We start from the raw sequence: 24,127 nt of genomic DNA, 5'->3' as shown, positions 1-24,127 counted from the left end.
GGTGCCTGCAAAGGCTGCTGCTAAGCTGGCTGGCAACGTTGTCCTGAATTGCCCCTCTCCTTTGAGGATAGCCCTGAGGGGAGGGGGGACACCAGGCGCAAGCACAGTAGTAGTTCTTCCTCTAGGAGACAGAACAAAGAGTTGTATTTGGGGAGAAGGGAAGATGGCTTTTTCAACCACATTGGAAGAGAGTGGTGGCGCTCCCTGGTGAATGACCCCTATGGCCAAGGCTATATCGGCCGTATACTAGCTACGGCTCTGGTTGGTTCTGGAGTTGAGGGTTTAGTTTTCTTGTTTTGGGTATCTATGTATTTGAGTATATCATCAGATGTAACCTCTAGGAGCTATTTAACACTGAGCTCCTAGTAGAAGGATTTCCAGTTCTTCAGCAGTTTCAGTTGATATCAGCATTACAGAAAACATGAGCAAACTCTCCTCCATACTGGGCAGGACTCTGGACTGATCCATGGTATTCCAGGAACGAAAATTAGCAGGTAAGAATCAATTTTCCTTTCCTGTTCATATCCAGATCAGTCCAGACTCCTGGGAAGTACTTAAGCTTCCCTAAATAGGGTGGGACTGGGAGAGTCCTGCTCGAAGAGCACTCTCACCAAAGCCTGTAGTCTCGGGTCTTGGACATCTAAATGATAATGTCTAGCAAAAGTGTGCAATGACTTCCAGGTAGCCACCCGAAAAATTTCTTGCAGCAACACCAGTTGACACTTGCCCCACAAAGTTGCCTGAGACAGAACTGAATGTGCCCTCAATCCCTCCAGGATCGGACAGTCTTTACAGATATAAGCCGAGCTAATTGCCTCTTTCAACAATCTTGCTATCGTGGATTTTGAAGCCTTCTGTCCCCTCCTAGGACCACTCCACAGCACAAAGAGATGGTCGGATACCCTGAAAGAATTGGTGACCTTGAGGTAATGCAACAAAGACCTTTTCACATCCAACCAGTGTAACTCCCTAGCATGCAGAGTTGTCCGTCCAACTCCGGAAAGGCTGGGAGTTCCACAGTCTGATTCAAATGGAAAGCGAACACCAACTTCGGGAGAAAGAGAGGGCACCATCCTCAAAGATACCCCAGAATCCGAAATCTTCAGAAAAGGCTCCCTGCACGATAACACTTGCAGTTCAGAGTTCTTTCAGGTGGAATAAATAGCTACCAGAAACACCACCTTCAAAATGAGATCCTTTACCATTGTCCTTCTCCAAGGCTCAAAAAGTGCAACATCCAACCCTAGCATGACCAGATTAAATTCCATGAGGGACATATTTTCTGCACTGGAGGCCGCAGATGCTTTGCCCCTCGGAGGAAGCGAACCACATCCAAGTGCATCACCAAGGCCACTCCATGCACCTTGCTCCATAAAGAGCCCAAGGCCACAACCTGAACTTTAAGAGAGTTAAAAGCCAAGCCTTTAACCAAACCTTTCTACAAAAAAATCAAGATGTGGGCTATCAAGGCCTGCATTGCGACTGTTCCTTGACTTGTGCACCAGGACTCAAAGACCTTTCAGACTTTTACATATGAAAATTAAATGGAAGTCTTCCTAGCCTGCAATAAGGTGGTAATGACATCCTCCAGATATCCTTTTTCTTTCAAACACCTCCTCTCAAAAGTCAAGCCGCTAGACAGAAGCGATCTGCCTGATCTGAAAATATTGGACCTTGCCCAAGTAGCCCCGGCAAATGTGTGAACTGGAGAGGCCCGTTCCCCCTGTCAGGTTGACCAGGTCCATGAACCATGGATGCTTTGGCCACTCTGGTGCCACCAGTATCACCTCCCTGGGATGATTTTCTGTTCGCCATATCACTTTCCCTACCAGGGGCCATGGGAGAAAAACAAAGAAGAATCTCTTGGGGCCAGGGCAGAACCAGAGCATCTATGCCCTCTGCTCCATGCTCTCTTCTGCGACTGAAGAACTGGGAAGCCTTGGCTTTCTTCTACATCGCCATCAAGTCCAGGCGAGGAGTCCTCCACTAGCGACATAGAGACATCGCCTCGTCTCCCACTCCCTGGGATCCAATTTCTTTTGACTGAGAAAATCTACCTGCACATTGTTCACTCTGGTGATGTGAGATGACCACTCCTCGTAAAATAGAGCCAGACGCTCTACAATCAGAGGAAGAGAGGAGTGGGTCGGCCTCACTTCATTGGAAGGACTCCACCAGAGCCCTGACCGAGGCCATCTCTGCCAGATTTCCTGCCACCTCGAAAGGACTGGTTCCGTGATTGCTACCTCTCGGCACCTTGCCTCTGAGCTCCCGCTGAAGGGCTACTTGGCCAAAACCGAGATAGCGGCCTCGTAGCCTGTAATTGCTGAATCCAGCGCAAACTGGCTCTCTGCATGAAACTACTGCTCACAGTAGCCCGAATGCCAAGCGCCAACACCTCAAATATCTTCTTGAGATGAATCTCCAACTTTCTATTCTGCACATCCTTCAGCATCGCTGAACCAGCCATAGGAATAGTAGTCTTCCTAGTGACTGCAGACACTGATGCATCCACCTTAGGAATCACCAACAACTCAAACGTATCCTCCGGCAACAGATACAACTTCACCATCACTCGGCCTACCTTGAGGCCCTTCTCGGGGGAGTCCCATTCACTGACGATGAGTTTCTTCACAGACTTGTGAAAAGGGAAGGCTTTAACTGGACTCCTCAAGCCATCCATAACCGGGTCCACACTCTCTTGATCAGACTCCTCTTGAGGGACTTTGATCCCAAGCTCATCCAGAACATGAGGAATTAGGGGCCAAAACTCCTCTTTCCAGAATAACCGTACCATCTTAGGGTCATCCCCTTCAGCCACCGGCACCTGATCCAACCCTCCATCCAGATCCGGAGCACTCGGGTTTGTATTGGGTACAGCCAGATTATTGCCAAGCCTGGGAGGGTCCGGAAGTTCAGGAACATGCAGAGCTCCTTCTGACTCATCGGAATCGACATCTGGACTGCCCACCGCTGTCCTCATCCCAAGGACCCTAGGCACCTTCTGCGGAGCCGGACCCCCAGAGCTTGCAGGTCTCTTAGCCAGCCGCGGAGCACTCAGCTTCTGAATACGGTCTGTATGTTTACCAGCTGCCTTCCTTGCCAAATAAGCCTCATGTAACAGGAGGACAAACTCTGAGGAGAAAGGAGCAGGCTCCTCTAACCCAACTCTGAAGGCATCCCCCACCCTGTTGGAATCAGGATCTCTGCTATGAATAACACTCTGGCTCACTGGCAACAGTAGAGGGGTGAGATCATCACCCCCCCCCCCCCCGAAACAGTCCTGACGGGCCTTCAGCCCCAGATAACATGGCTGCCTTTCCCGTGCACACATCACCACATGAACTGCATGCATTTATACACGCCATGCTAACCACGAGGCATGCCAACCGCTGCTAGGCCCGACCGCATGGCAAACAATGGCACCGCCGCACAGTCAAGTAACACTGCCACACAGAAACCCCTTATCAGCCATGTCAAGCTCCAGAGCAGCCCTACCGGCCGCTCACCATGTTGCTGCTCCTCTGCTCTAATGCTGTTAATCTTAAAAAGCCTTTTTTTTCTGCTCATTGAAGGAATTAATTCCTGATGCCCTTTTTTACATATCTTAGTTAACTAGACCCAAATATGGTATAAATATGGTATAAAAAAATTTGCAAGTAATTAAAAGTATATGGAAAAAATGTTCCACTTGTGGAACATTGGTACCTAAAAGGTTAACTTTACTGAGCCAGATTAAAACAGGCAAAGAAACAAATACTTCCCTGACATGAGCTGCTGGGCTTCAATTTGTTCTCCTGGAGAAGGGGTAGGGAAACCGGACCCACCAGCTATAATCCCCCTGGGCAGCGAAAGAACAAGCTAAATCAGGGTCAGGAACCCCCCTCCTCATACTGCTCAACAGCAGGAGGGACAGCTCCACCCGGGCCTAGCAACCTCCTGGGAGGATAAATCCAACAAATTTCTCTATCCCTTCCCCCCCCCCTTAAAACTGCAGGGACTGCACCTCCACCATCTGCTGGAGACAGAGAAATACAGTGCCAGTGAAACTTTCTGTCTCCATCTGCTGGAAGGTAGGCATAATCCCAGGAGTCTGGACTGATCCGGGTACGAACAGGAACCTTGTTTTTCCTAAGGGGTCCTGTTGATGATTTTCCAGCAGAATTTCTTGGTGCTCACTATTTGGATCCTTTTGGTTCTTCAATGGATTCCAACTGGTTAAGAGGCAGTTCCTAGGTGCTGATGCCTTTGTTTCTCTTTTGGAGACCTAGGAGGATGCATGGACTACTTTCAGACAGAATTTTCCTGCCTGAATGGAAACTCCCTCAGATTGTGAGTAATGACTGGGTTTTCCTTTGGAAATCTCTGCAGTGCAATGGCTTTGTGGGATTAATGAAGTTTGTTAATCCTGCTGGTAAGGGGAGAGGGCTTGTTTCTGTATATCCTACCTATCTGGATAGCTACCTCTACACATTGCCTACTTTCAGGCCAATGCAATATCGGGTGACCAAGTCAGCGTGCCGCTTAACTCGTAGTTGGACGCACTAGACTTATGCCTGATGCAATATGGGTATTAGCACGCCCAAAACACGCATCCAATTGAACGCATAGCTAACAGTGCTCATCACATGCAAATTGTATGTAGATGAGGCTATTAGCTATTACTCTGCAATTCCAAAAATTGCCATGGCCAAAGCACCCATTTTAATGTGGCAAATTTAACGCTTGCCTGGGAGCAGACATTAAAGCATGCCGCGCTCAAGGGCTCACAAAAAAAAAAAATCTGTTTTCTGCGATTCCTCCTATTAGTATCGTCGCGATAGAGGAGGAGGAACCACAGAAAGCAGCAACCCCAATTTCTGGTCCGATTGAAGGAGTGAATAGATTATGTGTCGGGCACTTAATCTATTCACTCCTTTACTTACTGCTGACTGGTCCATTCACTGTCACATGTCAGTGAAAGGACCAAGCCCCTTTAGAAGGCTGTCCTGAAAGGGGATTGGTCCTTTCATTGACCATTGTCAGTGAAAAAGGCCAATCAGGAACAGCCCTGCCGGGGGTGGGGAGGGAGCTCTGGCCAGGCTGTTGTGGACGTACAGCCACTTTCCGGGCGCCCGAAGCAGAGCGCTAGAGACGCACAAATTATCCATTACACATCCCTTTTAGCATGGCGGCTCATTTGCCTATTGCATCGAGCATCCAGGAGAAGTGGATGCACATGTGTTCAAAAAACATGTGCCCAGTTCGGACGCACGGTTTTTTTATGTGACGATATTACATCGGCCTGTTTGGAAGCCTGTTACACATGTTTTGAGATTTGCTGCTGATTATCTCAGAAAATAAATTCATTGTTTCAAGTTGGAGCCACCAGACTCATTGTGTTGGACTACAGTTATTTGATCCCAGGGTTAGGGTTTGGGTTTAAGGATCCAGAAGCTCACCAAGACTGTTGGATGTGACTGCCAAGGTTTTAACGAAGGTGTACAGGATATCAGGTTTTTGAGTCACAGATGGGAAGGGTTTTGATTTTACTTATTCTTCCCTTTCTAGTAGAGGTTTACATTCTCTTAATCTCTGAGTCTGCTCTACTACATCATCTGCTTGACCATTTTATTATTATTATTATTTTTTTTTTTAAACAGATCAGGTGCCAGTAGTACCTGAACTTTTATTGTATGTGCCCTTAATGGGGGGGGGTGACACAGATTTTACAGACTGAAAAAACAGAAGCTCCTCTCAGCACCTCAAAAGGAAATGAACTGCGGATTTGAGTGTGCTGTTGATAGTTCAGGAACTACCTGGGTGTTTTCAAAAGTTCAACTACTGGCTTGAGCAGTTTCTTAAATGCAATGCGTGGCTAGGCAATGTCACCCACTGAGGTTGATTATTAAACAGTTTGTGAAATACTGTAATTTGGTTCCTGCAATTTCCCGAGACCGTGTGAGTAGTCATATGAGAACAACCGAGTCCCATATGCTCGATTCAGCAGGTCCGTGCTGGTTATGGCGCGACACAATGCCATCGCATGTGACACGAATCAATCCTCTTTCATGCCATGCAAAGTAGTTTGCGACGCTGTTCCAGAATGGCTGCTTCCAAAAGCACTCACGGAAATTGTAGGGAAGTGGCTTAAAGCTATAAACACAAATTATTAGTATTACTTCTCATCTTTATGCTTTAGAAATGCTGCCCAGCACACGTAGGTTCCAGCTCCCTTCTAAGTACTCCATGTACCATATTAATTCAAATTTCATGGGTGACAAAGAGAACCCTTCACCATGTTTTTCAGTTTTTCAGTTTTTCATTAAAGCCTTACCTCATCACCGCTATACTGTTTCAGGCAGTGTAAGAGGCGACTCGTGTTGGACAACCAGAAAGATGTCATTTGAAAATCATCGTTGTGTTTCTGAAAAGGACAAAAAAACCCGCCACAAAACAAATCCAATCAGAACATTCAGATGATTTTTTTTTAGCTAGAGATTTTCTCTTGCATGCTCAAGCACAGTGCAAGGCTCAGGTTTTGCCACCTCACTGGAGGCCTGTTCTGCAAACCTCTCGCCATCCCCCCTTAAGATGCAGGAACTGGGCAAAAACTAAGACATGCACGTAAAATAATGTAATGGGCATTTTAAAATGATTTTGTCCCCTCACTGCCCACCCTGGCCCTTCTCCCCTTACATTTATTTGCTACACACTTTTCCAGCAGAGTCCCTTTATACAAAGGAGATAAAGGGTGGGGAGGAGAGCTATGAGGAGCTCTTTTACAGGGGCCAGATTTATTTAAAAAAAAAAAAAAAATCCTTCCTCTCTTAGGTCTCCCACAATGCCTGCTACCTCTGGCTGCACTGGGTAGGTTTGGCTGGCTGGAATCTGACCCATGATGCAGACATCCGAAGTGTTTTGCAGTGCAGGACAGCAACGCTACTCATGGACACCTGCAAGAGACCATCGGTCCTGCCAATCGGATGTACAGTTCAGCTAGCAGCAGCAAGAGGCATCGGGGGACAGAGATAAATAAAGACAGAATTTTCAAATAAGATGCGTGTGGCACTCAGCCGCATTGCATGACTGGAACTATTTTCTGTGGAAAAGCATACCCCAGGCACCCTTGTAAAGGAACAGGGGCCACACTGAAGGGGGGGGGGGGGGGGACATAATATAGAGAAAACTGGGAGTCTCATGCAGTGTTATCACAGCTTATTTAGTATAAACCCCTATGGTCAGTAGAAGGCACTTCTTTTGTTGGGTAGAGGGAGCCTGAAAAGGAGTCCGAATGTTTAGAGCCTGTGAAAGGAAGCAGAGTCATTCTTCTGCCTCCCTCCTCCCTCCCAGGGGCCTACACTCTGACAAAAAAAGACCAGACATGCTTATTATTAGGTAATAGAAAAGTCAACAGTCAGCATAACTCCGAATCATTAAAACCAACAGAGGCAGAGGGCCAACTCGCCAGAGAGATGCCCAACTTAAATTAAATGGTCCCACGCTAATTGCAAGAGAGTATCAGAAATAATCCTGGGGTAGGGAGCATGACGATCTATGACTACGATCCGATAAACCCAGGGCCGGATTCATGTATAGGCTCGTGCCTAGGGCGTCAAATTCTAAAGGCGCCCAAAAATCATGGTTTCCCCCCTACTGCTCTCTGATTTCCAAGGGAGAAATCCCCTCACCCACAGTCCTTAAATCTTACAGGAAAGTCCCCAGACTATGGGCAGGGTCTTCAAATACTATACAAGTAGATGCTTTGGTTTATCTCTACTTTAGATATCACTATTATTTAACACACATGTGCTAAAACTGTGTCTTGGCCTCTCTGAGGGGTTTCCCTCTAGTGTAAGAGAACCCTTTCTGTGTTCACTTGAAATTTCATTAAAAAGATACTAAAAAAAAAGAAACACGATGTAAATTTAGGGTCGGGTGAGGTCTAGTGGTTAAATCCGGAAAGCGAGTCAGACCACCTCCTGGAATGCACATTCAAAGCTCCTTTCCCAATTGACACAGTCTGAGTGGGAATTAGCATTGCTCTCTCTCCCTTCTTTCAATGCCAGAAATGTGCTGACATGTTATTCACCCCTCCCCCCCCCCCACCCACCCCCCGACGATGGCTAAGTGCTACCCTGTAAGTCAGAGTGTCGGGGGCAACACTGTGTGTTAAATCCAAAATTAATATCTCTGCCACTGCAAGCCAGCACCTTCACACTGCTCTTATTCTGCAACGTGCTCCGACCGTACCTTGAGCACTTTCTTAATGCTGTTTATGGTAGAGGTGAGGAGTGAGTGCACCTTCTGATCGTCATTGATGTAATCCGCGTGCCTGATACACATGAAGAGGATGTAGGCAGGGACGCACGGCACCGTGGCAGACACCAGCTGAGGCTTCAGGTCTGACAAAGCAAAAGGTGCAGTTAAAGTCATCGTGCTGCAGAAGTGGACACTGGGCGCGCCAGGGTGCCATGGACACGTGACATGCTGTAAACACTGCGGGCCCACTATCAGGCCGGAGCCCTGGTGCTTTCCATGGGCATTACAGCCAGGAAAACAAATGAGTCTGAATTATTTGAAGCCTGGTGACAAGCCCCCAAGTTTGGTCTCATATGTGCCTTCCCTCAGCTATGAAGCTATCCATTTGGCACTATGGATTCCCTAAGTCACTGGTGCGAGCTTGTCAGCAATCAAGTACAGTTTATTACTAGACCATAAAAAAAAAAAATTCACTCTGCATGAATAACATTTGATAACTGTTCTGCATTATCTAGAGACACTGAGCTGATCTTTATGTTTCGTCCTATTCTGAAGTGTGTGCGAGTGTACAGCATGAGAGAATGCGACCTTGACAAAAGCTGAATGTGCCCTCCCTCACCAACTCAGTATATGGCATCTATACTGTAATTCATTCGTGACATTGAAAGTACTCTAAATTCATGCTGGGAGAAGAACATTAACCCGCACACAGAGTGAAAGCCCCACAGCATTAGCAGGGTGTGCAACAAGACATGATGGTCATAATCTGCAAGAACAATACAGCGCTCTGGTGCCAAGCTTTCTCCAGAGAGAATTACTCTGAGGTCTCCCTGTGTCAATCCCCGACTACAAGAGGTTCTGACCCTAGAAAGGGGCAGCGAGGACAAGGGTGCGAATCCTCCAAGAAAGCCAGAGAGAGATAAAACTAAAGATCTGTGATACTCTAGGGTTAAGACTGAGATGTGGTTAACTGGGGCCAAAGCAAAATGAAAAACTGACCCCTAATTTTTCAAGCAGAAAACATGGAGCAGTGTTCACAATTTCAGAATATTTTTTCTTCCCCAAATCAGTTTTATTCACAAGCTATTTTGGGATGGGGTGGCAAAGGAAGACTGGTGGTTGGTTTTTTTTTGTTTATTAAGACTCACTCCACTGTTCATATTAGAGGATATGAGAGTCTCATATTTCCAGCTGGCATGATATGGTTTGTAAACTTCATTAAAAATAAACAAAATAGGAGGCGAAGAGAGAGAGCTTACCTGCCTGAGGTGGTACTACATTTCTGACTTGAATCAGGATATTTCCTTTTGCTATTGATTGCTCTGCTGAGGAATTCCGGGGGTAGACGCGAGACTGCCCCGATGGTGTATCTACCAACCCACAGCAAGCACGTCAGAAGGAGGAGCCGGAAGTGGAGGGTAAAAGGGATCTCCTTCGGCGCGTAGCTGCTGATGGCACGCTGCCAAAGCCGCGCGCCTAAGGGGCGCGGGCAGCTTTGACCGGATTCGCCGGATTCATCCTGGTTATTCGAAGTGTTCGAGCTAGTTGAAGAAAAAATTGACTCATCCTCAGGTAGGCTATGGTTTCATACTTTCTTTAAACCTCCTAAGCAAAGCACTGATTTAAGTAAGTAAGGAAACCACTTGCCTCCTCAGAATCTGACTCTCTATTGCCTTAAAATCAAAATACAAAAGTAATATGCCTCATACTAAGAGAAAGGCAAAGATCAAGCCTTCTCTGGGTATAAATGTAGAATCAGTTCAGAGGACTGTGTCAGAGTGGTTAAATTCACCCCAATATACCCCCGTGGAGGGGGCTGCGATAGGGGAAGATTTTGAGCGGAAATTCCTCTTATGGCCGATGACATCACACTTAGTCCGGGGGCGCCTGAGATACCATCACCGCCTGGTAAAAAGGGGGAAGGACCCCAAGAATTACCAAGCATTCCCCAACAAGATCAAGAGACTCAAGAAGGATTACAAACATCAATAATTTCCTCTGAACTGGGAGGTTTTGGTGCCCAAGTGTTTACACCAAAACAAGGAAGCACACCCAAGAACGAAACGAGATTAGAACAGAGTTTACAACATCAAGCAGGGAAAAGTCCGGAAGATAAGAATGTTCAGAATATAATCATAAAACCTGGAGCTATTACTATGGAAACTTTATGGAACTATACTGCTAAACTTGATTCATCTATTATGAAACTTGCTGATGTGGTTCATGAAACAAATGTAGTAGTGAAAAGAAATTCTGATGTGTTAGAAACTCAACAAAAATAGATTGTTAGTATAGAAAAACGAGTGGAGCAGGTTGAAAAAATTCAAAACCTACAAATTAAAGCGGAAGGAGAAATTCAAAGAAAGATTGAGAGTTTAGAAAATTACTCCCGTGCTTTGAATTTAAGGGTTATAAATTTTCCTAAAATTGAAAAAATAAGTCCTGCAGAATTGTTTAGGTCCTATGTTATGCAAGTATTGAAATTACCATAACAGTGCTTGCCTACAATAACGAAAGCTTTCTTTCTGAATACAAAGATGACAGCAAAAAATAGAGAAAAATAATTAAATCATGAGGAAGCTGAGAATAGGGAATCGAATGAGCATAAGACAAATAATGAATCATCTATGAATATATCAGATTTCTTAATGAAATCACAAGAAGAAATGCATGTTGAAAATCATGGTATAATGCTAATAACTTTTGCATTTGTTTCAGATAGGGATAATTTCCTAAAGTATTTTTTCAGGAATAGAGGAAAAACTTTTTACGGACGAAAGATTTGGATATATCCAGACCTGGTTAGGTCCACACAAATCAGGAGAAAGAAATTTTTAGCTTTCAGGAAGAATGTAATTGATAGTGGGGGACAATTTTTACTAAAATTTCCTTGCAAAGGTGCTGTGAAATTTAAAGGGCAAAATTATCAGTTCACTAATCCTGAACATCTTAGATCTTTGTTGGGGATTGAAGAGCAGGCAGTAGGAAAGTAAAAGCGGGGAAATCTTACTTTTTCTTATTTTGATGTTTAGTTTATTGCAAGTTTGTTAGCGCTCACTAGGTAACAGTGCTTTTCTTATTTTTCCTTTTTAGATATACAGAATATTAGAAGTAAATAGTATTTTGAATATTTTTAAATATTTTTTTCCCTTTTATTTTATTACAATATTCTGTATTAATTCTGAATGCAAGAAATTCTTGTATGATATATAATATTTGAAAACTTGATAAATAAAGAATTAAAAAAAAAAAAAAAAGCAAAAATGAAAGATTAACAATTAGGAAGAATTTTGCAAATTTTACCTCTGGTGCAAAAATCATTCCAGATTTACCATGGTAAATATCCCAGTAAGTGCAATGCTCAAAATCACCAGGGTGTAACTGGAAAGATTTTTTTGCACTGGAGCAAACCATTTACCCCTCCTCTCCTGCCAAGAGTTGAGAAGAAACAGATCCTCAGGAGCAATACATTTATTTTGTTGTTGTGGCCTTATCAAAATTAATTAAAAAGCTGAAAGTACAAAAGCTGAGGATAAGCACAGAAGATCCCTACAGCCTTGTTGCAGGCATTATACTGGACAGACTACAAGGAACCTAAGGTCCTCATGTGCCACCACATTCTAGATAAAGAGACTCCATGGGGCTCTCCACTAGTAACTAACCCTAGTTCAGAGGAGAGGCGCAGCCCATTTTGCCATGGCACCCCCTCAAGAGCAGGTGATGCCTGGGGTTGGTGGGAGATTTCCATTTGGAAGTTGAAGGGAGAGAACTGAGTTTTGTTGCTTCCCCTATTCCTATTTCACCTCATCTCTGGCGGAATAGGGTAGGAAATGAGAAAACATGGGCTTAATATTGAGAGTGTGTTTAGCGCCGGATAGCAAGAGAAGGAGGACTTATCCAGCTATCTTTTAGCCAGTCAATTTGTGGGCGGATCTGCTTAACTGGATAAGCAACTATCTGGTTAAGTTAATCGGATAAGTTAGATCAGCTCTTCTAACTTCGCTGTATTTAACTGATCTGGCTAAGTAGCGCCTTGACTGCGGCATAGCCATACCACTGAATATCCCTTGTAACTTAGCCGGATAAGTCATATCTTGCTAAGTTACTTACCCGGCCAGCGCTGAATATTGGGCCCCATATTGCTGGCCCAAAGCCTGTGACTGGTGGAGTGTGTTTCAGTGATTTTTTAATTTTTTATTATTATTTGAAATTGATTTTGATTCTGTTTTTCTGGTTCTCTTAGTCCTGCACAAGTGAGGAATGTGCTCCGGTGCTGGGTAGGGCTAAAAGAGGAAACCACATTTTCTAGCTCATCCCCAGTGGCTGGATGATGTCATCTCTGTGTTTTGAGTCTTTTGGAGTTTTGTCAGGTTTTGTTGGGGAAGGAAGTCTTTTTCTGTCTACCTTTTCCGGCCCAAGAGAGGCGTGGGGAAAGAAGAGGATTTGGCTTTCCCTGCTGTATGATTTTTGGGATTTTTCAGTCCAAAAGATCCAGTGTAAGATCGGAAGGGAGAAGTGGGAGTTTCAAGGACATCTGGAGAGGAAGAGAGACAGAAGACTTCCCACAGGAGTCTATCCCGGGAGTACAGGTAGGAGAGAAGTGGAGTTTGTTGAACTGAGCAGTGGACCACAGATATTTTGTAAGAAGAGTTGCCATCAGAGATAGGAAATCCTATGCCACCCTAGGCAGCTTATTTTTAAATCCTCTTTGGAAGAGAGGGATCCCTGGGACATAAACCAAGAAATGCAGACACAGATTAAGTTGTTATTGAATTCTGGGACTGACCATGGATCAAGGAAAGGGTGTTTGGTGCCAACTGATTGCTATCAACCAAGTATCATAGTAAACCTTTAGTTGTGGAACACCCAAGCTGATTAGCCAGTCTGATTTGTTTTGGCACCTTAAACTCACATGAACTTGAGACTGAGTTTGTACCTCAGAGAGGCCCAGAGGCCTAGGCCCTTACAGATGTCCCCACCCCACCTTACCCCATTGGGAGAATCCATGCTAGGGTTCAATGAGACCACTCAGGACTGAGTGTGACTCCTGCCTTCCTAGCCAACACTAGAAGTGGGGCTACACATAGGACTAGATATTCCAAAGGTCTAGGCACCTAACTCGAGGATTAGGCATCTTGATCTCCCCCCTTCCTCCCTCTAAGCCTCTCAATTTAGGAATCTAAAAAGTGGGTGGAGTCAGGTCGGGAGAAGTAAGGTGAGTACTCAAATGACTCCCAATGCTCAGTGCCTAACCTGGCTGGCATAAATTTAGGAGAATCGACAGCAGTCTTAAATTAGGAAATGTTCATCCTAACATGTTTAGGCATCAGAATGTGACTGAAAATCCTCCCAAACTTAGGTGTCTAGGGCAGGCATTCATCTTTCTTTGAAAGTTAACCTCTATGTTTCTAGGCGTTATCCAATAAGGGGCACCAACCTAAAATGAGGTTTCGAATCAGGAGAGGCTCATCCTCTTTGTAGTACTCCAGCATCCCCTGGAAGTCCTTTTCCTTTCTCTGGACTGTGACCTGTCTGATCAGTTCATGCTGCCGCCTTTCGATCTGGACCATCTCTTGGGATGCTGCAGAGAGAAGTAGTAAATGTAAAAGGATTTCTGAAGATATCGAAACATTTTTTTGTCCACACTTCTTGTCAAACTGTGACTATTGCCAAGCAAATTTTAAATATATAAGCAGCAGCAAACATCCTGTTGTTATATCCAAGCTGATTTCAATATCTGACACCAGAGAGAAAGAAAACCCCAAAAATCAAACTCACGGTAACCTGCTAGAACTCACCTTGGCACAAGTGAAAAGAGGAAATAATTACTAGAATGAGTAAAATTTTGACAGATAACAGGAGAATTTTCAAAAGGATTTACACGTGTAAATGTAACTACTATCATAACAATTTTCAAAACCCATTTATGTGAGCACAGTGCACTTGCGCAAGCAAACCGTATGGACAATTCAATGGCATATATTGTAGCAATTTTCGAAAGCTCACATACTCGAGTAAATGCTTTTTAAAATCAGGCCCTACGTGTTCAGTCTCCTTGGGATCTGGTCTAGAGGTTAAACCAAAGCAGCGTAGGCCAGCGGAAGATACCATTTTGCCACAACACCCCCACTGGAGACTGCTGCAGTGGTAGCTTCCTTCCTGCATATTAACAGGTGATCCCCAGGTTCATCAGAGTGGCATTCTGTGCTAAGGGTTTGGAGGAGGTGTCTGATTTTGGTACTTCCCTTATCCATACCCAGTATTGGTTGCAACCCCATGCGGAGTAGATTAGGAAGTCAGAAAACTCTCTCTTCTTGCCCCACACCCAGTGGTTAGGAAGTATATTGCAGATTTTGGAGAGTTTTTGAGTACATGGAAATTTTGTTTGGGAGGAAGCTCTCTGTCCACCATTCCCACATGTGAGAGAGAAGAATGGAGATGAAGGAGAATTTTTTCCCTTTTAGCATTAATTTTGGATTATTCAGTCCAAAGGTTCCTGGTGTCATCTAGGGGGAGGTTGGGACAGTGACAGAATACCATCTGGAGGAGAGAGGAGAAACCTTAGGCTCCCCACAGGAGAACCAGGAAAGGAGAAGTTGGAACATTTTGGAGTCAATTTGTGGACCACAGGTAATTGGAAGGGGAGGTCCTTAAAGAATAGGACAGCCCATTCCAGGGCACCCCCGGCAACCTTATATTCTACTCACAGGCAGACAGGGGATCCTGGCACAACTTTACGAGACCACAGATACAGATCCATTTGGATTTTATTTATTGAAGTGATTATGGATGTAAGAAGAAGAAGATGTGTTTGGTACCAACTAATTACCATGGAACAAGCTGAATAGTCAATATTTTATTTTGGGAAACACCCTACTCGTGTGCCCAGACTGGGAACCACAGAGACAGATCTGAACATACAGATGTATACACTACGTTTTGTGCCCTGGAGGGTATCTTCTCCCCCCCATTCTGGAAAAACCAAGTCAGGATTTGATGAGATTTTGCATGGTCTTCGTCCTGATACTGACTGCGATTCCTGCCTTCCTAGCCAGCATCAGAAGAGAGGCTACAAGTGTTTATTCACATATTGTAAATAATTGCTTCCAGCAAACACAGCCAACTGTATAATACTCAGCCTATCAAAGGCAGTGATTCCCAAATGTGTCCTGTTGACCCGAGAATCACTCTGGTTTTCAACAGATTCACAATGAGAATATGCATGAGATATAATGTCATACTTTGAAGACTCAGTTTATACAAATTTAGCTCATGCATGTTTACACAGTATCAAAGTAAATGGCGGCAGAAAAAGACCCAAGTAGTCCATCCAGTCTGCCCAGAAAGTTTATTTGTTTATTGTGGATAATCTGAAAACCTAACAGGTGAAGGGAATACCAGGACATGTGTGAGAGCCACTGGTCCGAGGACTTGCAGAGATATACTGGCGATCTGCTCACTTGGCCTTCGAACTCAGCCGGAATTGGGCCTCTGTTGGGCTACGACACCCTGAGCCTTCATTCACAGCTGCCCATATTCTACCGCCCCCCCCCCCCCCTATTTTATATCAACTCACAACTCACTCAGCCCAGTAACTGCAGCAACAATCCTCAGCTTTGGGGGAGGGTGGCATGCACCAAAGCTCCTTCCGGAACCATGCAATAGGGATGATCAAGTCTGGACGCAAAGGGGCTGATATTAATTAAAAGCTGAGTTCCTAAATTCAGTGACTAAGTTTGAAGCCTACTTTCAACCAGACTTAGGAGCCTAAGTTTTCAGCTGAAAATTCACATGAACTTAGGCAACCTAATATTTAGGACCCTAAATGTATGCCTGCTATTCATTTGCCTAGATTTAGACTCCTAAATTAGGAGACTAGTTCTGAAAATCAGTGCTAAGCTCCTACCTTTGTTCACCCACTCTAACTCTGCCCTCTTAGCCACCCTCTTTTAAGGATTCTAAATTTAGAAACTCAGCCACGATAAATTTTCAAAAGGGACAATTTAGGAACCTAACTGAAAGGAATCGAAATCAGCCCCTAAGTGTTGCTGCTGTGCAATGAATGGGTCCTCTGGCTCTCCCTCCCTGAGTTGTAAACACCGCCCTCTGTGGCATCCCAGCCCGGGAAATGGAAGGCCCGACCCGCGAATCAAACCCATTTTTGCAGGTAAAACGGGCTTCGGCTGCGGAAATGGGCTTTTAAAATATTGACCGTCCTATAAGCAGGTCAGAGGTGTTCTTGTGGGCAGCGTTTGGAACTGTATGCATGCTTTTGCATTTCAGAAGCATATGCATAATTTTTTACGCGTCAGCAGGCGCAAACGTGTGCGGGTAGTTTTGGTGGGATCACTTCCCAAGGAAAAACATGTGCATGCCTTCCCTTTGGAAATCGGTGTTAACTCTGTGGGTGAAAAGTATCCGCCGACTTCACACAAATGTGGACAGTTGCAAAATTAGCCCTGCCCCCTTCTCCCCCGAAAAATGTCTGTCTGTGGGGACCAGCTAGTCGCAACAGAGACCCAAAACTGTCAGGGAGACTGGGGGGGGGGGGGGGGGGAGGGGGGAGGGACGACCCACAGAACTCGTTGTCAGGCCGATACAACAGTAAGGACGTGTTAGAGTGCGGCAGTGCCGGACGCACCCTCGTTTGCCACACACACAGTCCAGATCACATACCGCTCGATACAGTATTTAAATGGCACACAAATGCAAGTCCCGTCCAAAGCGCGTCCATGAAGCGCAATCCATTTTACTGTATAGAGCGCTATACAACGCCTATACAGTATCCTGGGTGCACTGGTACCTGTCATTTCAAATGTCATTTCAAATGACATTTGAAATGACAGGTACCAGGAAGTGGATGGTTCTCCTACGCTCGGGCATCGAGGATTGCCAGGCCTCTCTCCCCCTCTCCCGAAGCAAGGCGCAGGGCGAAAATCGACTCGACACGTTATTAAAGCAAATAGAAATTGTAACAAAAGTAAACTTACTGCATGCTTCCAGCAGCCCCAGTCCTCTCTCCCCTCCTCCCGAGGCGCCCACCGTGGCTCCCCTGCCTCCCGGGGGCAGCCGGCGAAAGCGGCTTCCAGCAGCCCCGCCGGCGAAGGTGCATGAACGCACGTTCAATTTGGGCGCTCAAGCAGCGAAGGCGCATGAGCACCCGCCGTGACCTCGGATGTCCATCCGGGCGCTCAGGTTGCTGGAAGCATGCAGTAAGTTTACTTTTGTTACAATTTCTATTTGCTTTAATAACGTGTTGATTTTTGCCCTGCGCCTTGCTTCGGGAGGGGGGGAGAGAGGACTGGCAATCCCCGATACCCGAGCGTAGGAGAACCAGGCCCGAGCGTAGGAGAACCAGTTACTCGCTTGCTCCAACCCACCCACTTATTTGACCGGAGCCTGCCTATTGCTGTCACATCCCTCTAACGCCAGGGTCAGGGTAGGCGGTAAATTAGCGGGTTAAAGACGCGGCAAAACAGTTGGTTAAAAAGGCGATAATCGGGCTGCACGTTACTGTATGGGAGGGAATAGCTAATCCGATCGTTTACATCTCATATACATGCCGCGGGCGGAAAGGGATACCCGTCGATTTAAAGAAGCGGTAAGGATTGGTAAAAACGGATAGTGAATCGCGGGTTAGACTTACGGGGCCAAATTGTGGGTAGAAAGCAGGTTAGAAACAGGGTAACCGCGGCCGCGCTTTACTGTATCGGCCTGTGTGTTTGCTTTAATGAATACGATTTTCCTTTACACTGACAACCTATGCATTCTCTACTTATAGGTCACTGTTTGAGGCAAAAAGGTTACAACATTTTACCTGCTGCAAATGGGTGGATTTCACCAAATGATGACAGAAGGGTATTTACCCGAGTACAATGGCCTGACTGAAAACCGTACCACTAAACGTGGCTGTCTACAAGTACACGTGGGTTGCAGGGTCTGCGGACTTCTCTACGTATCCAGAAGAGGCATTCTTGTTGGCACCTTTAGGTCAGGGGGGAAAACATTCTATTTTCAAACATACGCCTGCTGTTTTGCCCCCTCCCCTCTAGCTTGGCTGCCCACATAACTAGCAAGAATAAAGTCCGCAGACACTTTTAGTGCAGGTACTTTTATGAGCCTGCTCTGCTGGACAGTGTAGAAAGGCCTTGCTGAAATCACAGACGACCATTTGTGCTTGTAAAATTTCCCACTTGAGTCATTTCTCTTTGAAGGTTTGCAGAAAGCGCATGTGTCAAAAGCGCACGGGTAATTTGTTTGAAAACCGTCCGCAGAGTGAGCCGTTAGCTGCAAATGGATAAAGGATCAATGCTCTGATTATGCGTCATGTGGGGATGGCCCACTTTGCCAGCTTTTCAACCCTAGATGGATAGTTAGGGCGGTAAGGAAACGATGCGTTAGTTTCCAGGTTTGCCTTTAAAAACTGAAGCACAAAGGAAAGATTAGATTCTCCCTTTGTCTGTAAGCCTGTTTTTTTTTTCCCTTTCTGCAATTTTTGTTGCACCTGAAAAGCCCTTAATAAAAGGAAAATTGGTTCTTACCTGCTATTTTTCGTTCCTGTAGTACCACGGATCAGTCCAGGACAGCTGGGTTTTGCCTCCCCTCCAGCAGATGGAGACAGAAAAAGACTTTGCGGATTCTGTCCTATACCTCTGAGGTGCCACCAAGTGTCTGCCAGTATTATACTGTACCCAAGCAGAAATTAGAAAAACCATAACGGCAACCATAAAACCACTTCCCCCTGAAGAGCAGAGGAAATGAAAAAACCGGAAACCTTATGAATGAATGAACATCATTCACAAAATCTTTCCCAGAAAAGGGGGGCAATCAATAAAACTTGCAGAAAAATTGATCAGCTACCAGCCGAGCGGACTCTCCATTTTCCCCCGGGTGGGCTTCTGGACTGATCCATGGTACTACAGGAACGAAAATTAGCAGGCAAGAACCAATTTTCCTTTCCCTGTACATACCTGGAGCAGTCCAGGACAGCTGGGATGTACCAAAGCTTTCCTAACCAGGGTGGGACTGAGAGAGTCCCGCTCGGAGTACACTGGTTCCAAAAGAACCGGGCACTGGGGCCCGGACATCCAGTCGATAATGTCTGGAAAAGGTATGACGTCCAACTGTCTTAACTCCCTAGACTCGGAAGTAGAAAAATCTAGGCCCGCTAAGGATGGGAGCACCACCGTCTGATTCAAATGAAAAGAGGACACTACTTTCAGAAGAAAGGAGGGAACCGTTCGTAAAGAAACTTCTTCGTTACAAATCCTTAAGAAGGGCTCCTGACAAGGTAAGGCCTGTAGCTCCGAAACATGCTGCGCTGATACAATAGCCACGAGGAAAACGACCTTCAACGTCAGATCTTTCAAGGTTGCCCGCGTCAGCAGCTCAAAAGGCGCATTACAAAAGGGCACGGAGAACCAGGTTGAGCTACCACAAAGGACAGGGATTCCGAATCGGAGGACGAAGATGTTTAATGCCACGCAGAATACGAACCACATCCGGATGAGACGCTAGAGCGAGGCCCTGAACCTTTCCCCAAAAACTACCAAGGGCTGCCATCTTAACTCGTAGGGAATTGAAGGCTAGACCTTTTATTAGACCTGCCTGCAGAAAGGTCAGAACATCCGGAATAGTATATCTGACGGCTCCACCGCGTGGTTCAGGCACCAGTCCTTGAAAATACCCCAAACTCTGACGTAGGCTATGGAAGTAGAAGGTTTACGGGACTGCGAAAGCGTAGTAATCATCTCCTCCGAGTAACCCTTATTTCTCAATCTCCGCCTTTCAAAAGCCATGCTGCTAGACAAAAGCTAGACAGATCTACCTCAGTGAAATAAACGGGACCTTGTTGCAGCAGACTTGGGGACAGATGAAATCTTAGCTAGCCGTCTACCGCCAGATTGAGAAGGTCCGCATCCATGGGCGCCTCGGCCACTCTGGCGCGGCGAGTATCACTTTGCCCGAATGAGCCTCGATGCGGTGTAGAATCTTGCCGACCAACGGCCACTGCAGAAAGACGTACAACAGAATGTTCTTTGGCCAGGGAAGCACCAGAGCGTTTATACCTTCCGCTCCTGGCTCTCCGATGACTGAAAAAATTGAGGAGCTTTGGCATTGCGATACGTCGCCAACAGGTCCATCGCGGGCCTGGACATCGGTTGCACAGGAGACTGAAAGCCTCGTCAGAGAGTTCCCACTCTCCTGGATCAAACTGGTGGTGGCTGAGAAAATCGGCCTGCACATTGTCCACTCCGGCAACGTGAGAGGCTGCTATCCTGTACAGGTGCTGTTCCGCCCAGCTGATTAAAAGTTGAGCCTCCATCGCCAACGGACGACTCCGAGTTCCGCCCTGACGACTGATGTAAGCCACCATCGTCGCATTGTCGGAGAGAATCCGCATTGATCTCCCCTCTACTAAGGGAAGGAAGGCCTGTAGCGCCAACCAAACCGCTCTGGTCTCCAACCAATTGATCAACCAAGAAGACTCTGACCTCGTCCACGGACCTTGCACTGCTGTTTCTCAACAAACCGCTCCCCACCCGGGGAGACTGGCATCGGTAGTTACTACTATCCAAGAGGGAATTTCCAAATCCACACCCCGTCGTAATCTGGACACAGCCACCAAAGAAGACTAGACCGTGCCAAATCCATCACGGCTGGAAGCCTGACGAGAGGAGGATCCATGAGGCCCGAAAATGACAATTCCCCCGGAATCTGGACCTCTGAGGAAAAGAGCCTCTGCTCCTGGGCCTGTCCTCTGGCAGCTTGTGGACCATATTCTCTCCCAGAAACTTAATCATGTCCTCCAAGTGTTGGCCGAAGAGCAGCTTTCCCTTGAAAGGCAAGGAACTCAGCTGAGCTTTTGAGGAGACATCCGCCAACCAATTTCTGAGCCAAAGGAGCCTGTGGGCCAAAACGGCGGAGACCACTGTTCTTCCCGATGTGCGCAGGAGATCACAGAGTGCGTCCGCACTATAAGCCGCTGCCGCCTCCAAACGACCAGCCTGAGCCACGTCCACTTCCGAAAGGGATGCCATAGATTGTAAGTGCTGCACCTAACGCAGGCTTGCACGCAGAGCAAAACTGCTGCTCATGGCGCCCGCACTCCTAGGGAGGAGGTCTCAAATATCTTTTTAAGCTGTACCTCCAACTTTCGGTCCTGCAAATCTTTTAGGGCCATCGCTCCCCTGACTGGGATGGTGGTCTTTGTAGTGACTGCCGCAACCACCTTGGGTACCCTGAGCAGCTCCAGCGCATCCTCCGGTAGCAGGTACAATTTATCCATAGCTCGGCTGACTTTCAAACCTAGATCTGGAGTGTCCCACTCCCGGAACATGAGGTCAATGACAGACATATGAAACAGAAAAGAGCGAGCCGGACCTCTTAGACCTAACATCATGGGATCCACCGCTCCCATACGCGAATCCACATGCGGGACTTCAATTCCGAGCTCTTCCAGAATATTCGGGATAAGCGGACCCAATTCATCTCTCCGGAACAAGCGTACCACCTTGGGATCATCACTGTCCACCACAGAAGCGCCTCCCTGCTTGGGCACCAGGGGCTGACCATCCTGGCCTGCGTCTACCCCCTGAAGGTCTTGTGGGGAAGGGTCTCCTCCATCAGATAGATCCGACGAAGACGAATCATCCGGACCTGCTACAGATCTGAGAGGGCACTTAGACTTAGTATGCCCCCCACTGGCGGGGACTTGGGGCGCTTATGGGACGAGGGAACCTCAGAGACCTTGCCCCTCTTGCGTTTGGACGCTCTCCGTGCCTTGAACATTTTGTGAAAAAACTTCACCAAGTCCGAGGAGAACGACGAAGAAGACCTATCTAAGGCCCCCCTCAGGATCACTATCCAAAGTATCAGCCTGATCCTCCTGCGACCTGCCCCCCCCTCCCCCGGAGGGCCCCGGTCGTGGGGAGAGAGGTGGCGGGGAACTTCATGCCTCCATCACAGCTCTCTCTGCATCCCTGAAAGTTTTCAAAATGGCCTCCGTCCCTGCACTAAGAGGAACGGATCAGGTGGCTGCGGCTGAGCTGTAAGCCTCCCAGGCTCCGGGCACTGCGAAGAACTGTTGCTGCCACGGGGATTCCCCTCAGCGGACCTCCTGAGACACAATCTGCACAGATGCAGACTCTAGAGAGGCGGGTGCGTGTGCTACCGCACGCAGAGCAGGCCACACCACGAGGCATAGCCTTGGGCTAAATTTAGCTCTGATCAGCTGAGGTAAGCAGGCCAAAAATAGACCTGGTGATAGGGGTCTTCGCGCGAGCCGAAACGCGGCAGTAAGGCAGGCAGAAAGGAGCTGGAGAGAACGCTAGACCGGCCAACCAGAAAAAAGCTTTGACCTTTTTATTTATTTTCACAGTGTTCTGAAGGCTGTGCTGAGCTGTCTGCCATGGTTGAGTGAGCCGGGCTCCCTGGTATCACCCGCCGGCGGTAGTAATCCCCGGGTCTTCAACCCCCTGCTCTTTTGCCTCTGATACCAGGGGGGATGGTCCCACCAGGACCTGGGAGGTTCAAAGAAACTTGCTCCGCCTTCTGTCGCTGTTTTCCACAATCTCGAGTACATTTTCTCTTTCCTTTTTTTTTTTTTTTTTTTAAAGAGCCAGAAACCTTCTAAGTCGCATCTACTGGCCTGGCCGGCTGGAGCTGGTGATCCTGATCTGCATCCGGTCCCTCACCAGGGGCTTGCGGAGGAGACTCGCCTTCATCCACCCCGTCCGTATATGAACTGTCCACCTGACAGGAAAAGGACCGGAGAGGGCGTTTGGCCTTGGGGGCTTCTATGCCATTGTGTGACTTGGTATCAGTGGAGTGATGAAGCTCCTGTGGAGTGATGAAGCTCCTGTCCCAGCCCCCAGAGACAGCGGGATCTCACGGGGTACCTTATTACCCTGGCTCTTTGTTGCTTTTCGTGCTTTTCGTGCTTTATGCAGCAACAAAACAAAATTGGAGGAGAACCAGGAAGAAGAAGCATCCGAGTCCTAGATCTGCACTGCCTGCAAGTCACCCCCCCCCCCCCCCCCAGGGGCAGCAGGACGCGGCAAAAGAGGTGGCGGAGAGCTCCCCTCCCCCAGGGCAGCCTTCTCCTACTCCCTGAACGTTCGCTGCGCTGAGAAGAAAAGGGTCCTGAGGCTACCGCAGCAATTCTGCCCTCCCAGGGTCCCTGCGTGCTCTAGAGCTGCTGTGATGCAATTTCGCCGGAAACGGCTTCCCCGAAGAGCCTTCTCCTCCCGACAAGCACCTGGTACAAACTCCAACCTGCAGGCCACACCATGCGGCATGATCCCCTATCTAAATTAAGATCGGGGCCCGAAAAAAGAACCAGCTCGATCAGGACAAAGCCCCGAGAGTTTGTAAGAACTGAAAAGGATGGCGAAAACGGCATCGGAAGGAAGGGGGGCCGATGGACCTTCTCCGCCTGACAAACAGGCTGTGCAGACCCCAGCGTGGGAAATCTGTGCACGCGTGCTCTGCCACAGGCCAAGCAGGCCGCACCATGAGGCATATCCCCGGCCTCGATTTTGGCTCTCCCCGAAAAAAGAACTGCGACGAACAGACGGATTTCCCAGTCAAAAACTGGGCTGGGAAGGTGGCGAAAATCAACGAAAACGTGGCGGACGCACGGCCGGAGAGCCCCAAACACACAAGTATATATATCATACCTATAAGGGAGCCCGGACCGACGTGCCGCAAATGCGCAGTAGAGAGCAGCTCTACTGCGCATGCGAGCACGTCGGCCAGAGCAGAGCGTGCCCCCCCCTCAAAAAAAATGGTGCCTGCTCCTTAGGAGCAGGAGCGGCGGCGGCGGCAAGAGCGACGAGCGGGAGGAGCAGGAGCGGCGACAAGCAGGAGCGGCGGCGCGCGCGCG

At 47.3% G+C, this 24,127-nt stretch overlaps 1 protein-coding gene across 3 annotated transcripts in view; it reads right to left on the bottom strand.

Annotated features, from left to right (window-relative positions):
* MYO5B (myosin VB) overlaps positions 1-24,127 on the bottom strand; it is an 896,473-nt gene that overhangs the window by 21,489 nt on the left and 850,857 nt on the right. For all 3 annotated transcript variants that reach the window (XM_029580146.1, XM_029580135.1, XM_029580157.1), the window contains 3 exons: positions 13,679-13,822; positions 8,233-8,384; positions 6,317-6,406 (listed from right to left, as the gene is read on the bottom strand). In XM_029580146.1, coding sequence (XP_029436006.1) covers positions 6,317-6,406; positions 8,233-8,384; positions 13,679-13,822 — 386 coding nt within the window. The remainder of the gene's footprint in view (positions 1-6,316; positions 6,407-8,232; positions 8,385-13,678; positions 13,823-24,127) is intronic.

Source organism: Rhinatrema bivittatum, chromosome 1, assembly GCF_901001135.1.
Source record: "Rhinatrema bivittatum chromosome 1, aRhiBiv1.1, whole genome shotgun sequence".
Taxonomy (NCBI): domain Eukaryota; kingdom Metazoa; phylum Chordata; class Amphibia; order Gymnophiona; family Rhinatrematidae; genus Rhinatrema; species Rhinatrema bivittatum.
This window is presented reverse-complemented; position numbering and strand designations above follow the sequence as displayed.